This window comes from Telopea speciosissima, chromosome 8 (assembly GCF_018873765.1).
Source record: "Telopea speciosissima isolate NSW1024214 ecotype Mountain lineage chromosome 8, Tspe_v1, whole genome shotgun sequence".
NCBI lineage: Eukaryota > Viridiplantae > Streptophyta > Magnoliopsida > Proteales > Proteaceae > Telopea > Telopea speciosissima.
This window is the reverse complement of record NC_057923.1, coordinates 16,779,537-16,797,026: the sequence shown is the minus strand read 5'-3', so window position 1 is coordinate 16,797,026 and position 17,490 is coordinate 16,779,537. Positions and strand designations below refer to the sequence as shown.

Genomic DNA, 17,490 nt, shown 5'->3' with positions numbered 1-17,490 from the left:
CGTACATATTCGTATTTTGCAATTTATGATCATGATGGCTCAAGGATATTCCATCCACTAGAGGGGCACCAACCCCCTGAGAGTTTTGACCAGACATTTATACTCATCTGATAGTGAGCCACAGAGTTTGGATAATTACAAAAGTTAAGCATGTCAATGAGAAAAGTAATGCATACTCTTTACTGCTATATAGATCCAAAAAACTGAGAAGTGTTTAAGTAGAAGAGAGCTTCATAGTACTTCAAAAAGTTATGTACCCCTTGCAGTTCCTTGGTTTAATGTATTCCCCAGATATAGGATCCTTTTCAAGATTTCCTTCAATTTGACTGAATTTCGAACCTGATTAAACATTTAAAAATTGGAGTACTAAGGTTAGAATAAATTTAATTAGATGCTTGTAATGTGTCAAAAGCACTAATAGCATACCTCATCACTTGCCAAGTTTATAGTATTCAGACTCTTTCTAAAATCTGTAGTCTGCAAGAAAGGTCATGAATCAGACAACAACTAAATTTTCCAATACTCAAAAGAATAATATAGACAGCACTCAACCTGAGAGACAAATTGCATCTTGAAAAAAAACACTCTTAGTTTGGACTCGACCCGTGGCACCTTCATCAACTCCAGAAAGAACTACAACATCAACAGCGAACTATCAAGGACAGTTCCAATATAACCAAAACATCAAGAAAAATATACCAGAAAGGCAGAAACTTAAAAGATAAACTAAGATTCCAACATATATATATACACACACACACATGGTTTAAAGTATCAGCTGATACGATACGAACCGATACGTATCAGTATTGGTCAATACTGATACGATACCAATACCTATCTTTTTTTTTAAAGAAAATAGTATGTCTTGATTTGTATCGTATTGTATCGGCCGTTACGTACTGATACTTATGATATGTACATTAAAGGTTCTGTGAGAGTATCTATACATATCAGTATGTATCGGCCGATATGGCTCAATACAGACCGATACAGCTCGATACATACCGATACGGTCAATACCAACCGATACATGTTGATAAGGCCATTAAAGGCCCATGTGACTATCAGACTATGATTTTGTTTTTGAGATCAGACATTGAAGGAGATTTCACAGGAAAACGTAGGTTTCAGAAAAATTTGATCTTTGTGTTTAAATCATGATTCTTAATCCTATTTTTGCTAAAAATCAATAGATTTAGATAAAACTAAGTTTGTTGATGCATCAAACTTGATCATTTGCAAGGATTTGTACTCAAATCAATGAAAATCTCTTGTCTCGTGATACGTTGTTCTCCATTTTAGTGTTTATGCATTATACATGTTATACATTGCTTATTTATATAGTTTTTTGCTCCAAAAGTATATTTCCATGTGTATCTTGACCATTTCCATGCAAATCTATAGCTTACAATACGTGTCCCGGATACAATATGATACATCTCTTAAAATCACCCTTCCGACACGATACCCGATACCGATACTTTAAACCATCTGTGTGTGTGAGTGTGTGTGTGTGTGTATAAGTTGAAAATATAGAGGAAGTTAACATAGCTTCCATCAAACAAGAGTTCCGTGATGAGGTATGCTAGGCTGAAACAAAGCAAACACTAGCAAACCTACAAAAAACCAGACTCGGAGTGAACCAGAATACTATGAATATGACAGAAATAAAATGTGATTAGAACTTGCAAACCACAAATCTGATGGGGCTGAAATTAACATATGTTAGAGGTCCTAATGGGGTGAGTATATGGTTAAAATATCAAAGCAAGATGATGATTAGATTACGAGATACAAACATGGACAGAAAATAGAAACTAAGTAAAATCAGAAAATAACAAGTACGGAAAACTTGAATAACTTTCAATCCATCAGTGCAATGGTGCTCAAGTTTGGGTCGAGTGGAGTAGAAGGGGAAGGGAATAATATAGTCAAAACTCAGCCCAATCTGAAGGTTAGATACTCAAAAGTGACTGAAATTCAGACATGTATGCTGTGAAAACAGTCCTATTGCAGACCTGTAACAGTATGTTAATCAATGGAAGATGAGAAAAATCATAAGAATAACTATAGAAGATTAGATAAAACACAAAATAAAGAATTCTCCAAAGAGAAGGCCACGGAGAGAGAGAATACAAGCTGGAAATTCTGCAGAACACTAAAGGAAGAGGAAGAAAAGAAAAGGGAAAAAATAAAAAGAAGAGAAGAAGGGGATATGACCATATGCTTCACCACCTATGTCCCGCTGGAAAGGTTTCACCACCAGTCCCAAACCAGGGATTCACCACCTTGGGTTGCCACTTGCTTCACCACAAGGGCTGTGACTGATTCACCACAGTGCACACACTCACATAGAACTAGTTTTCCAAAGCATCAAATCTGCAAGGCGTAGCATTGCAGATAACATTATCCTGTGCTCAGAGATCGTGCGGGGTTTTGACCGCAAATCTCACTCTCCGGCCGCCCTCATGAAAATTGACCTCCATAAAGCTTTTGACTCTCTTCGTTGGGACTTCATCTGTGGAGTGCTCTCTCAAATGGGCTTCCCCCCTGCCTTTGTTCACTGGATTCATGCTTGCATTTCCTCCCCCTCCTTCTCCGTTCTGGTCAATGGTTCTCCTGCTGCATTCTTCCACTCCAAAGTGGGTATCCGCCAAGGCTGTCCCCTCTCTCCCTTCCTTTTCTCCATCGCCTTGGAAGTCCTCTCCCGTAGCCTCCAATCCAAAACAGACCTCCACCTCATCTCTCCCATTCCTAAATGTAAGCATATCAATCTCACCCATCTCGCTTTTGCAGACGATCTGATGATCTTCTCCAAGGCCTCTCACTCCTCTATCTCTACTATAATGGATTCCCTGCATCTCTTTGAGACCCTCTCCGGCCATCGCATTAATCTCCTCAAATCCAAAATCTTCCTCTCTGGTATCTCCGATCAGGAGAGTGACTCCCTCCTGCACCTGACTGGCTTCTCCATTGGCTCCCTCCCAGTCAAATACCTTGGTCTTCCCCTCATTCCAGCCTGCTCTCCAAGCACCACTACACTCCTATGCTGGACAACATCCGCAAGCGCCTCCAGCTCTGGAAAAGCAAACTCCTTTCTTATGCTGGCCGCCTTGTTTGTATCCGCTCAGTCCTCCAAGCTTCTTACATCTATTGGTGTGGGATCTTTGGCTTACCTAAAGCCACTACCCAGGCGATGGAGTGTCTCTTCTGTGCTTTCCTCTGGAAAGGGGCCGATGCTTCTAGGTTCCTCCACCCTGTCAGCTGGAAATCCATCTGCCTTCTAAAATCCGAGGGAGGTCTTGGGATCCGGCGCATTAAAGACTCCAATACTTCTAGCATTCTTAAGTTGATCTGGAAAATCTCCTCCCGCCATGATTTCATCTTGGTCAATTGGGTCTACTCTCACCTTCTCAAGTCCGACTCCTTATGGACTGTATCCACCCCCTCTGATGCCTCCTGGATTTGGAGAAAGATCCTTGCCCTCCGCCCCCTGGCCCTCCGTGGTATCTCCTTCTCCGTTGTTCATGGATCCTCCACCTCCCTATGGCTCGACCCTTGGTACCCTTTTCTGTGTCCTTGGTCCCAGGTCTATATACTCTTCTGGTCTTCCAAAAAATGCCCCCCTCCTGTCTCATTTCCTCTGGTTCCTGGTCCCCCCCCCTTACCTCAATCCCTCCATAGTCTCTCGGATTTGGCCTGCTCTCCCCCCCCTCCCCCCTTCCACTCCCCCCCATGATGACAGACTTCTGTGGTTGCCCTCCCCCAATGGCCTCTTTAGCACTAGCTCTGCCTGGAACTTTGTCCGTCCCACCGCCCCCTCTGTCCCCTAGCACAACCTAGTCTGGTTCAAAGGCCACATTCCCCGCCATAGTCTTACTTCTTGGAGAGCCCTTAGCCTTTGCCTTCCCACCCAACCCTTCCTCATTCATCGTCACATCCCCGTTTCCCCTGCCTGCTCCCTTTGCTGGAATGGTCTAGCGGATATCCCCCACCTCTTCTTTGACTGCCCCTTTACCTCTACCATCTGGAAAAAAGCCCTTTCCTCAATCTGGCACCGCAACAGGAGACCGCTTCACTTTGATAGAGAATGGCTTTGGGTGGCTAAGTCCTTCTCTGGGTCCTCGATTTGTGACACCATTGGTAAACTAGTCTTTGGAGCTGCTATTCACCATATTTGGATGGAGCCTAACCTTAGGAGATGGAATTCCAACTCTCAATCAAAGCCATCTCCTTTGAAGTCTCTTCCAAGCTCAGCCATGCCCTTCTTCGGTCTGTCAGGGACACCCCTAGGAACAGACACATTGCCGTGTACTGGGGCCTTGACCTGCCCTCTCTTTTTTCTACCACCTCTACGTAGGCTTGTGTTGTTTCTCCCCCTCCCCCCCCTCTCCCTTGTATATTCTTTCTTCTTCCTGCCCCCCCGGGGTAAGGTAATACACATTTATTCACCCAAAAAAAAATCTGTGGGCTAGTGTGCCCTTTGCTCTTTTTTTATAATTAATTACCAATGAACTGATTACAAGAATAGAAACTCTCCTTGTTACTTGTCTGCATAGTTTGAGAACTCGCGAGATCTCGCCGAGTTTCTCGGTTTTTGGAAAAAATGAGACGAGAACTAAGGTGAGTCCCAAAAGTGTGAGATCTCGGATCTCGGGTCGATATCTCGGTTTGATCCATTTTTATAGGCATCTTGTCCATATCTCGCGAGATCTCGGATCTCGGTCGATATCTCGGTGATCCATTTTTAATGCCCATCTACCATTTTAATGTTCACCCAAGTTACTCTTTTAATGCCCATCTACCCTTTTAATGGCCCATCTACCATTTTAATGCCCATCTACCCTTTTAATGGCCCGTCTACCATTTTAAACTGTGTAGAGTAGGGTATTTTAGTATGTCGTCGCCCTCGATGCCTACCAACCTATGGTCCGAAGTGAAACTCATATTTGGACTTTGTTTTTGTAAAATCTGATAGTGTCATTGTGTTTAAATGGCCTAAAATAGACTGATAGCAAGTTTCAGACCCAAATTAGGTCTAAAACCCACCAAGAAGAGGCTTCGAGTCGGGAAAAAAAAAATGCACCAACTCGGCGAGATCTTGCCGAGATCTCGACTCGACTCGGTTTTTCCCAGAGCCGAGTTGGTATCGAGATCCAAGTTTTAGAACCTTGCTTGTCTGTGAAGTAAACACTAAAAAGGAATTCTTCTAGAAAGGATCCTTAGCTATTACAAGGAAACTAGAACGCAATTAAAATAGAAACTAGGGTGGAATCCTTCTAGAGGATCCATTGCTATTACATGCAAAATAGAAAGTAACAAAATTAGAACCTACGACTTAATATCTATCTTAATCCTAAGTTACTCATTACATGGAATTCAAACTAAGAAAATAAAATCTAACTACTTAATCCCATATATGTCTTAAATCCATAGTATTTGGGCTTATAGAATGGTTCCATTACAATAGAAACTCAAAATTACTTAGCCCATGACCCATATAACCCATTGGGGACTTAAAATTGAGCCTAACTTATTGAATCACAGGTTCAACTTGACCCAAAAAACTGAGCCAAACCCAAATCCGACTCCACAGGATATGATATGCATCAGTCCATCAACCTAAGAGTGTTTTCATTGACCATTTTGTTAATTTTCCAGTTTTGACAGTCCACAAAATCTCTCAAAGCAGTTGCAAAGGAGTCTGCCCTCTTATATGATGTCTATGTTTTTAATCCCAGCTTCGATTTGCACTATTTTAAGTAAGGCTGTCAGTTGTTTCTGGTGGAAAAATAATTCTGATGGGCATTTTTTTGGACAAGATGGGAGAAAATGTGTTTGAGCAAAAGGATATGGGTACTCTGGACTTCAGAGATTTCAAGTATTTTAACTTAGTGTTGTAATATGGGCATAAGGGTATTTATGACATTAGGGTTTCTATTTTGTTGCCCTAGGGGCATTACTATACTTGTACCCTTTATCACTTTATTACAAATAGAGGTGGCTAGTGTCTAAGAGACAAATCGGTTTTCTCCCAATTCTCAATATGGTATCAGAGCGGAGATCCACGTTGGGATCTGTGCCCTAATGCCAAAACCCTAGTTGATCCCACCTCTATCTCTCGCGCACGCGAGTCTCACCCCGCTTGCCTCCCTCGTCTCTCTCGCCTTCTTCCCACGACCCTGTAGGGTTGCGGTGGCCTTTTCCACCCTTGGTAGAGTTTTATCCCACCGAAGGGCCTTCTTTCGGTTGTTTCCCATGATCTAAACCAGTTCCCCTATTTTTCAGATCTGGTTTGTTTGTTAGCTGTGAGCCTGTGACTGACGTAGCATGTGTTGGGGAGTTTCTTGAAGATTGATTCGTGAGGACTTTAAGTTCAGCAGTCATGGCTGATACAGAGACTTAGACTACATCTATTGTTTTGGAAGGGGGGATTCATGGATCCCATGGTGACTTTCCCTCGTTCCCTACTAGCTCCATCAAGCTGGATGGAGCAACTACTTGATGTGGTCAAGATCCTGCTTTCTCTCCATTGATTCCCGAGGTTTTTCCGGGTATCTTACAGGTGAATCTGAGAAGCCTACAATTGCTGGTGCACCTTAGAAGAAATAGAGTTCTGACAACTCCCTAGTTATGTCATTTCTTCTGAATTTGATTACTATTGCCCGAGGATATCTCTTAATGGACACGGCAGCCAAGGACACATATTCCCAAGTGGGGAGTGATGCCCAAGTCTTTGAATTGAGGAAGAAGATCAATGAGACAAAGCAAAAGGAGTTGTCCCTTTCTCAATATTACTCCAAATTGAGAAGTATGTATGTGGCAAGAACTAGAATTTTATGATGACTTTCAAGTTGTTTGTCCCTTTCTAGTAGCAATTGGGAGATCTAAATCAGAAGGAAGATCGCCTGACTGAGGATGATGGAGCTCAGGATGTAGCTCCAAAGAGGGCTCTTGGCAGGAATTCTTTCCTGTACTCTGCAAGCATGCACCTTGTTTGTACTGAATATGGTAATCCTTCCCCTTGCCACTTTCAACAACAGCCCCTTGATCACCAATATCAATAACAGCCCCTTCTTTAGGTTTCCCAATATCAAACAGAAATGGAGAAGTAGGCAGAGGTGGGAGGAAAGAGATATCAACATCCTCTTCATTCCTTCTATTCTCCCCCCGAAGAGAATGCTGATGAGAAGGAGTGAAGAAGGGTCTAGACTCAAAGAGGGTGACATCTTTGGAGAGAAAGCGCCTTCGGGAAGCGGGATGATAGCACTTATACCCCTTGGTAGAAGATGAATAACCAAGGAAGAGGCACTTGAGGGCCTTGGGATCAAGCTTAGTCCTAGCCGATTTATTGACATGGACATAGCGGACACACCCAAATACCTTGGGAGGAAGAGGAAAGGCAGAAGTCTAAGGAAGTAGAGGTCCGAGAGGGGATTCGGAGCCAAGTAGCGGAGTTGGCATCCTATTGATGAGAAAGGCAGCAACAAGGAGAGCATCAGCCCAAAAATTCTTGGGAACATGCATGCTAAAGAAAAGACTTCTAGTGACCTCCAACAGATGGCGGTTTTTTCTTTCAACCACACCATTCTGTTGATCAACACATGCAATCTGGTGGATAAACCATGATCAATAAAAAACTGTTGGAGCCCCCCATACATGTACTCCCCCCCCCCCTTTATCTGAGCAGACTATCTGGATGCGGGTACCAAACTAAGTAAAATTAACTGATAGAAATTCTTGAAAGCATCATAAACATCACTTTTTGTTTCATTAAAAAGGTCCAAGTGGTCCTAGAGTAGTCATCAACAAATGAAACAAAATAACAATATCCAGACAAAGAAGTAGTGGGAGCAGGTCCCCAAACATCAGAATGCACAATATGAAAAGGAACAGTGGATCTATTACCATGATAGGGATAAGATGTATGACAATGTTTAGCAAAACTACATGGTTCACACTGAAAAACATGAGAAGAAGAAAAGGAAGTAAATAAGTGAGGCAACTGTTTCCTCATAACATCAAAAGATGGGTGGCCTAAACGTTGATGCCAAAGCATCACAGAATCCAAGTACTGTCAGTCTAGCCACAAACATAGGACTGAGCAGTAGGCAAAACAGGTGGCTAGGGCTCCAGAAGGTAGAGTCCTTTCTCCTCATTTCCACTGCCAATAACCCTCTTCGTCACCAAATCCTGAAAGAGACAATGAGAAGGAAAGAAAGTGACGGAATAGTTCAAGGCTTTGGTTAAATGACTGACAGATAACAAGTTAGTAGCAAAATTGGGAACATGAAGTATAGAATCAAGAGAGAGAGAAGAAATGACTCGAACATTGCCCTTACTAGAGATAGAGGAAAGAGAACCATCGGCAACTCTAACCTTATCTTTACCGGAGCAAATAGAATAAGAGTCATAACACTGAGACATACCAGTCATATGATCTGTGGCACCAGAGTCCACGACCCAAGTGGGAGCAGTGGAGGGGGCAGATGTAGAGGCCTGCAAGGCTGAGGCTGAGTCTGACGCTGCAGGAGCAATAGAAGGCTGACCAAGTTGGGACATCATCCGACGAAGTGCTGCAATATCTTCTCTAGAAAGAGAATCCGGATCAGGCTGTGGTCCAGGTGACTCTGTATTAGCTGTCATAGAATAGGCTCGAGCTCCCACGGTCTTACCACCTCGGGTACCAAATGATCCACCACGCCCACTAGGAGGCTGCCTATGAAGGGTATAACACCTATCCGTAGTGTGCCCCAACTTTCCACAATGGTCACATTTAAATCTGTCTCGACCTCTCCCCCCACTTCTCTGGTCACGGTGGGAACTGGAAACGAGAGTAGATCTCTCCAGTGATGAGGCAGTGTTCATGGATCCTCTTCTGGTCTCCTCACTCTACAAGTAGATACACACTTCATCCAGTAATGGGAGAGGAGACCTCCCTAAGATCTGCAAGCGAGAAGAGGCTCATACTCTGGGTTAAGGCCACCAAGTAAAATAAGGATCCGTTCCTTTTCTTCTTTCCTGTGAACCTTGGCCTCATCCTCAGAATTGGACAGTTGGAGATTACCGTAGTGATCATATTCCTCCCACAAGCTAATAACAGAGTTGTAGTAGTCAAATATGCTTCGATCACCCTGTTTTATATGGATGATTTTTTGGAGGGTTTGATACACTTTGGCTGAATCACCAACTCTATCAGAAATCCTGGAAGCACTGTCCCAAATATCCTTCGCAATTTCCTTACTCATAAACCTCCTACCGATCTCAGGTTTCATGGAGAATATCAGCCAGGTCATAACAATGGAGTTCTCAGTCTCCCACTTTAAGTAGTCTGGCTCAGTAGAAGCGGGCGCCTTGATGGAGCTTGTAATATACCCCAACATTCCTCTACTGCGTAGGGACAACTTCATTGATCGAGACCAATCCAAGTAGTTGGTCCTGTCGAGTTTCACAATAGAAAGTTGGGCATTGGTTTTTCAGAGACAGCCATGGTGGGAAGAGTCATTCCAATTGAGCAGCCACTAGTAGCTCCCACAGGCCCACTAACTTCAGAACCATTTCCAGTCATGGTTGGAAATATGCCAAAAAACAAAACTCAAAAAAGTCTTGTACAAGGGGGAAGCAACCTCAACCCAACCACAAGAATCAAATCAGCAAACAGCAAGGAAACCGAGAGCACACTCTCGATGGAAAAAAAGCCAACTACACACTTTCAACAACTAATGCACAGCAGTCCAATGAAGAAAACTCAAGTTGAACACATTTCGAGCAACATAGTCTCAATCTATAACACCCAATAGATTCCATATAACATAGATCTTCAACAAAAAGTATCCATTCAGGCTTTCACATGGCATTTCAAACAAAACAGAGGAAAAAAAGGATCTGACAGTACCTGTTCAGCAGAGGGAAAAAAGAGTTGTGCTCCCAAAGCACACGCTTCCAGCAAACGAGTCCCTAGGGACTGGGAAGCACACTTCTGGGTGATTCTAACAGCCCTAGTTCCAGCCCAAATAGAGACAGAATGAAGGAGAATTGAGCCTGAGAAGAAAAAACTGGTGGAAATTCTGTATTTGGCTTCTAAGGTTCCAAACACATAAACAGCTCTCAAATCTCCTCCATTATACTTCGGTTTGGTGAATAAAACTCCAATGAAGCTTCAATGTATGGTATCTTTACATAGTGCAGCCTCTATCGAAACTCTTTACCTTTCTATGATTCCATAAATAGGTGTAGAGACACAACGAGCTTGGTCGACTCTCAAACCAGCCCTGATACCAAGTTGGAAATCAGATGTAGGATGATTTAATCAAAAGAACAAGGAATGAAAGCTGGAAAGAAAGAAGAGGAAGAAGAAGAGAAGTATGGAGAATCGTGAGTTAGAGAGAAACCCTCTCCTAACTCCTATATGTACTTCACTAATAACCATGGTTCAAGATTTTGCGAAATTTCGCCGATATATCGGTAAATTTCGGATATCTCGAGAGTACCGAGACGAGATGGCCAGGCGAAATGGAAAATGTACAGATTTCGGAGAGATTTCGTGATATTTCGGGATATTTTGGTCATATACCAAAATATCGCCGAAATCTGTTATAATCACTTAAAGCCTCACGTGACTCTTGAGTTTAAATACAAAATCTTGCAAGTCTTGGTCAAAATTTCGACGAGACCTGCAGAGAGCTCTCTTTGCTTCATTTTCTTGGTTTCTTCCACTCTTCCAAGCCTCATTCAAGCATTGTTCTTCATCATTTTCGACAGATTGTTACCTTCAGTATGTTGATGACTCCATTTACATGACAATTGTGGATGACTACACTCGTTTCTTCTCCCAATCTATATCGTGGTCCACGTATGTCCTTCAAACAGAGAGCAATGACGATGACTCCAGCGGAGCATCAGTGGGGTCGATCCAAGAAGGCATAACAATTATTACTAGGATTTGTTTTATACTTATATGCCAGTTGTGACTTGTGAGTCTTGTGAGTCTTGCACTCTTGTGAGTTGTGAACTTGTGACTTTGTGTATTGACTATTGAGTATTGAACTATTGACTATTATAGAGTTTATGAGTTATGAGTTCTGACTTATGAAGTTATGAGTTATTTTTGTTTCATTACTTTGTTTACATTTCTCATATGTCTTTTAGTACCTAATCAATGTGTATTTAACTATTTATATATCAGGATTGGCGACCGTATACTGTCAATCAAGGGTGCAAACCCACAACACCACTTTGAGTTCTTTTTTTTTTTTGTTGCAATATGAAGGTATAAATGTGTTTATTTAGCTTAAATAATACATGAAGTATTAGGACTTAATATGGCCAAAAACCCACCGAGATGGAGTGCCGAAATATGGCAGAAAAAATACCATATTTCGGCGAAATTTTGGTATATTTCGGATATCTCGACCAGCCCGAGATGGCGAGATATCGTGAGATTTCAAACTATGCTAATAACTCTTAGGAAATTACATAGAACTCCCTAAGGAGGTAAAAGATAAAAAGAGAATAAAAAGGAAAATTACAACTCTATGGCTTATAATAAAGACAAAGATAAATATACCCCTAACACAAAAACTCTAACACACCCTCCATTAGGAATCTTCGCATGTTTATTTCCTACTTTGGTCAAAGAATGTAATAAGGATGATTTTTTTTGTGAGGCTTGTGTTCTGGCCAAACAGACACGTTCAACTTATTCTATTTCAAATAAAAGTTCTTCACTTTTCCATTTGGTGCATTCTGATGTTTGGGGCCCTAGTCGTAAGACTTCTCTTTCTGGTAATCAATGGTTTGTTTCATTTATTGACTGTCATTCTAGAAACACGTAGATTTATCTTATGCACACAAAAAATTAGGTTTTTTCATGTTTTCAGCATTTTCATAAAATGGTCCAAACTCAGTTCCAGGCTATTCTCAAAATTTTGAGAAGTGATAATGGGACCGAGTATACAGAAAATCAATTTCAAAAATATTTTGCTGATCATGGGATTATTCACCAAACTAGTTGTGTAGATACCCTAGCCCAAAACGGTGTGATTAAAAGGAAGAACCGCCGCTTTTTAGAAGTGGCCAGAGCATTGATGTTTGCTCGTAATGTTCCATCCCAATATTGGGGGGATGTTGTTCTCACTCCAACCTATCTCATTAATCTGTTGCCTTCTCGAGTTCTTAACTCCCGTAGCCCAGTTGAGATTTTACTTGGGAATTCCTCCTTTGTGGTTTCTCCCAAGTTGTTTGGCTGTGTGTGTTATGCTCGGGATACTAAATCTCCTGGCAAACTTGAACCCCATGGGTTACGGTGTATTTTTTTGGGTTATTCTCCAACCTAGAAAGGGTATAAGTGTTACCATCCTCCTTCCCATCGTACTCTGGTCAGTATGCACGTCATTTTTCATGAACACCTTCTATGTTATTCTTCACCACGTCTTCAGGGGGAGAGTTCTAGTGAAGATGTGGTTCCTCCTCTTGAGTTTCCTCCTCTTTTATACCCTTTAGATGCTGCCCAGCCCCCTTTGGCTGCTGCCCCTTTATCGCAAGGGAATCCATTACAGAGGGAGATCATGAAAAATAATGGTGGTGGTGTTCCTATTCAGGGGGAGCTGACTCCATTCCAGAGAACCCTTACTGAATTTCAGAAGAGAATTGACAACTCCAACATTATCACCTATAAAAAAAGATGTTTCAAAACAGGGCAGCTTCAATCCACTATGGCACTAATACCTATCCAATCGCCGACTCAGGATCCAAATCCTCCTTCTCCTGGTAAGACTTCTTCCTCCGACCTACCTATTGCTCATCGCAAAGGTACTAGAACTTGCACTCAGCATCCCATTTCTCGCTTTGTTTCTTATAGTTCTCTTTCTCCATCCTTTTGTGCATTTGTGTCCTCTCTTTCTTCTATTTCCATTCCTAACAATTAGCAGGAAGCTTATGCAGATAGAAAGTGGAAGGCAACAATGTTGGAAGAAATGAGAGTATTGAAAAAAAAAATAATACTTGGGATCTTGTAGCTCTTCCTCCAGGGAAAAGACCAGTGGGATGTAAATGGGTGTTCGTGGTCAAACAAAAGGTTGATGGGACTGTGGATTGATATACGGCATGCCTGGTCACAAAGGGCTTTACTTAGACATATGGCATTGTACAGTCAATCTTGGATGGGATCTACAACAGCTAGATGTGAAGAATGCCTTCCTCAATGGAGAACTTTGGTGAGGAGGTGTATACGGATATTCCACCAGGGTTTTCTTGTGATAGTAATAAAGGTAAAGTGTGTAAATTGAAGCGTGCACTTTATGGGCTGAAGCAGTTGCCTCGAGCGTGGTTTGGCAGATTTCACAAGGCCATGGTTTATGTAGGCTATAAGCAGAGTAATGCTGATCACACTCTCTTTATAAAGAGGGTTGGTAGAAAACTCACCGCTCTTATAGTCTACGTTGATGACATTGTTGTTACTGGCAATGATGGTGATGATATCAGCCGTTTGAAGATCTTTCTTGGGCAGGAGTTTGAGATTAAAGATCTAGGAATGCTATGGTACTTTCTTGGGATTGAGGTTGCCAGATCTTCTAAAGGCATCTTTCTCTCTCAAAGGAAGTATGTCTTGGATTTATTGGCTAAAACTGGTTTGTTAGGATGTTACCCTTTAGATACTCTTATGATGTTAATGTTCGTCTCAAAGAAAAGGAGGGTGAACCTGTTGATAAAGGCCGGTACCAAAGACTAGTGGGGAAGTTGATTTATCCCTCACACACACGTCCTCACATTGTTGTTGCTGTGAGTCAGTTTATGCAGAATCCCTACTCTTCTCATATGGAGGCTGTTCTTTGCATGCTTCACTACTTGAAGTCAGCTCCTGGAAAAGGGATTCTCCTGTCTCCTCATGGTCACCTACGGATAGAGGCGTATACTGATGCTAGTTGGGCTGGTTCTACAGATCACAAGTTTATCTCTGGGTATTGTTCTTCTGTTGGTGACAATCTTGTCACTTGGCGTAGCAAGAAGCAGAATGTGGTGGCTCGTTCTAGTGCTAAAGCAGAATTTCGTGCTATGGCCCATGGCATTTGTGACTTACTTTGGCTGAAAGGCTTGCTACAAAACCTTGGTATTCCTATTTGTCTTCCTATGATGGTGTACTGTGACAACAAGGTTGCAATCAGCATTGCACATCAAAGCACTAAAACTCAGGTCTCGGTACCAACTTGGCTCTTGGAAAAACCGAGACGAGTCGATCTCGCCAAGTTGGTGCATTTTTTTTTCCAACTCAAAGCCTCAACTTTGGGTCAATCTGAGATCTGGACCCGAGATCTAAGATCTCGCTGAGATATATCGAGTTTTGTCAAGTTAGGTAAGGTATTTAAGTGGTAGGTGAGTTAAAAAATGGGTCGAAACCGAGATCCAAACCGAGATCTCGCCGAGATATTGCACTTTTGAGACTCGTAGGCAGTTTCGACTTGGCTTTTCCAAAAACGGAGAAACTCGGCGAGATCTCGCGAGTTCTCGAACTAATTTGCACATAACCCGGTACAGCGTGATCGCACTAAGCATGTTGAAGTGGATAGGCATTTCTTCAGGGGGTGATTTGTGTTCCCTTTGTGAAGTCTATTGATCAGGTTGCTGACATTTTCACCAAGGGATTGTCTGGAAAGCTATTTCACCCAAACTTAGTCAAGTTGGGCATGATTGACATATTTGCTCCAACTTGAGGGGGAGTGTTGAATAATGTACACCAGAATACCGTGGGGGTATTCTGGTCTTTTTACAGTTGTAATATTATGTTTATATACCTCCTAGTTAAGTCGGCTAAGCTAGGGGTATTTTGGACATTAGGCTGTAATCTCTTTTATTATAAATACAAGGCTTGTTTGATCACATTGATCATTCAAGCAACATTCTCTAATTCAGAAATTACAAGGGTATGTTTGGAGCAGCTAAATGCAAGTCTGGTAGCAGCTTTTCTACCTCAGCTACGGAAGCCGAGGCAATTAGGGATGGACTTCTCTTCGCGCGTAGTCTCCATCTTGAGCACATCACTGTGTTCTCAAATTGCAAGGCATTAGTGGGCTTCTTGAATGGGTCTCACCACTCTCTGGACTGGGCTACCTCAGTTTTAGCCTTTGACATTTTGTCTTTAAAGAGTACCTTTGTAAATGTTTTGTTTTTGTATGTTCCTAGGGTCTTGAATAAGGAAAACTCATGTATTAGCGAAAGGGGCTTCCATGTTAAACTTGTCTTCCGTGTGGTGGGTGAAACCACCAGCTTTTGTTGTTAATCCTGCTCTCCTCTCTAGCAGGAACCTCTCTGAATTGTTTAAATAATATCTTTGGCCAAAAGGACTTCCATTGACCAAAAAAATAAATAACAAAGCCAATGCCATACATTAATAACCATTTTCCAACTTTATGCTAAACATGGGAGGAAGAACTGTAGAAGTATCACAATCAAAAGGGGAATTGTGTCACTAAAAAGTAAGATAATATCTGGACAAGGACAGACTTCACAAACCTGTTCACACTTTCCCAGTTTTTCTATATCACCACTATAGCCCTGAACAAAAAAAGACAAATATCAAAGCCATGAGAAGAATATGCGACTAAATATTCAAAGCAAATTTCAGGAAAGAGACTTCATCTGTCATAGAAGATAATCACATAATAATTCAAAAAAGATTGCAAGAAACTTTGTTTTTTATTTGATAGGCAAAACTAAAGAAAACTTTTCAGAACTTAGAGCACAAGAAAACTTGATTATTTATATATCTTCACCTTCAGAAGTTCCATCTCCTCTTTTGTAGGACTGAACTTTATAAGATTCTCCACCTGATCAGCATCTAAAATTGAATCATCCAACGCTAATGCTGCACTCTGTAAACACCTACATGGTTAGCCAACAGGGTCGATTCAAGTAGAAAGAACCTAGTTGAGCTTAAAAGTATAGTATCGCATGTTGAATACAGACATACGAAATGGGGAGAGACAGATTTGACCAAAGGCAGAAAATATTGAACATCTTGGCATTAATAATAAGCCTCCGGCAAGCCATCGAGCTCGCTAAGAATGAATTTGTAATATAAGGTAACTGCTACAGCCTACATGATGGAAAGATGATTTCCTAAATGCTACACCTACCCTAAGATGATAACAACTTCTTAATATATAGGGGGGTAAATAGAGGATTTAGAAAGTCCACAAGATGTGTTTCTTTCTAAGGATCAGCAGGAACTGATTTCTACTCCATTTGTGAACTCTAGCGATCAACTGAGAAATATCTTCACTAAGGCATTGTTTAGGACGGCGTTTCTTAACGGTTGTTCCAAGCTGGGCATGGGAGATATATATGCTCCAGCTTCAGGGGGAGTGTTAAACAGTATAGTCTAGGGTTTTATGTCAAGTTCTTATTATTGAGTTGGTTTAATTGTGATTAGATTAAACTGTCCTAACTGTCCTCGTGTGTAATGTTCCTTTTTTATTTATATAAATATGTGAAACGGTAAGGTTGCTCCATTGTGACCAAGTGGTCACGGGTTCAAGTCTGGAAACAGTCTCTTTGCGAAAGAAGGGGTAAGGCTGCGTACATTATGACCCTCCCCAGACCCCACAGTGGCAGGAGCCTTGTGCACTGGGTACGCTCTTTTAAATATGTGGACCTGGACCCACGGTAGAGTGATTTTGAATCCTACCGTGAGCCTAGGGCTCCTTTTGTCCTTCGTGCTTTCTCTCCTCTCTCCTTTTCTCTTATTCTTCCCTCTCTTCTTTCTCTCTTTGATCACGTAGGGACTGGTTTTCCTGGTTTCTACATTGTTTCAGGTTCTTTAATAGAATCCTTAATTTCTTCAAATCTCTACATCTTTGAATTCCTTTTTCAGTAGAAATGTAGCTTTTTACTCTTTCAAAGCTAATAAAAGTAAGATATCATGCAGTTTTTGGAGTGAATGATCTTCGATGGACTGGCCCAACTTACACTTGGAACAACAAAAGGGTGGGTAGTGCTCGCATTGCTTGCAAGCTTGATCGAGTTATTGTTAATGAAGTTTGGCTTTCTTCATTCCCAGCTTCTCATGCAGTTTTTGAACCTCCAGGTATCTCTGACCACTGTCCCATCTCCTTATACATTCAGCCGCTTATTTCTTTTGGCCCCAAACCCTTCAAATATTTTGATATGTGGGCGCCTCATCCATCCTTCCTATCTACGGTCATGGAAGCCTGGAATCTACCTATGCAAGCCTTCTCTTCCCCCCTTATTGCTTTTGCCAGGAAGCTCCGCAATGTGAAGGCTGCTCTTAAAGTGTGGAATTATGACATCTTTGGGAATATCTCTCAGAATGTGTTAGATTGCAAGGAGAAACTTACCTCTATTCAGATACAGCTCCAATCTGATAATCTCAATGGGTCTCTTGCCGAAGATGAGAAAGCGGCTTCATTAGAGCTGTCCTCTTTGCTATCTCAAGAGGAGAGTTTTCTTAAGCAGATGTCGAGGATTAAGTGG

At 41.8% G+C, this 17,490-nt stretch overlaps 1 protein-coding gene across 1 annotated transcript in view; it reads right to left on the bottom strand.

Annotated features, from left to right (window-relative positions):
* Positions 1–17,490, bottom strand: part of LOC122672086 (formin-like protein 20) — a 72,426-nt gene that overhangs the window by 20,045 nt on the left and 34,891 nt on the right. The window contains exons 10-14 of the mRNA XM_043869588.1: positions 15,771–15,869; positions 15,511–15,552; positions 553–633; positions 427–477; positions 258–339 (exon numbers count right to left, since the gene is read on the bottom strand). Of these exons, the coding sequence (XP_043725523.1) occupies positions 258–339; positions 427–477; positions 553–633; positions 15,511–15,552; positions 15,771–15,869 (355 nt within the window). The remainder of the gene's footprint in view (positions 1–257; positions 340–426; positions 478–552; positions 634–15,510; positions 15,553–15,770; positions 15,870–17,490) is intronic.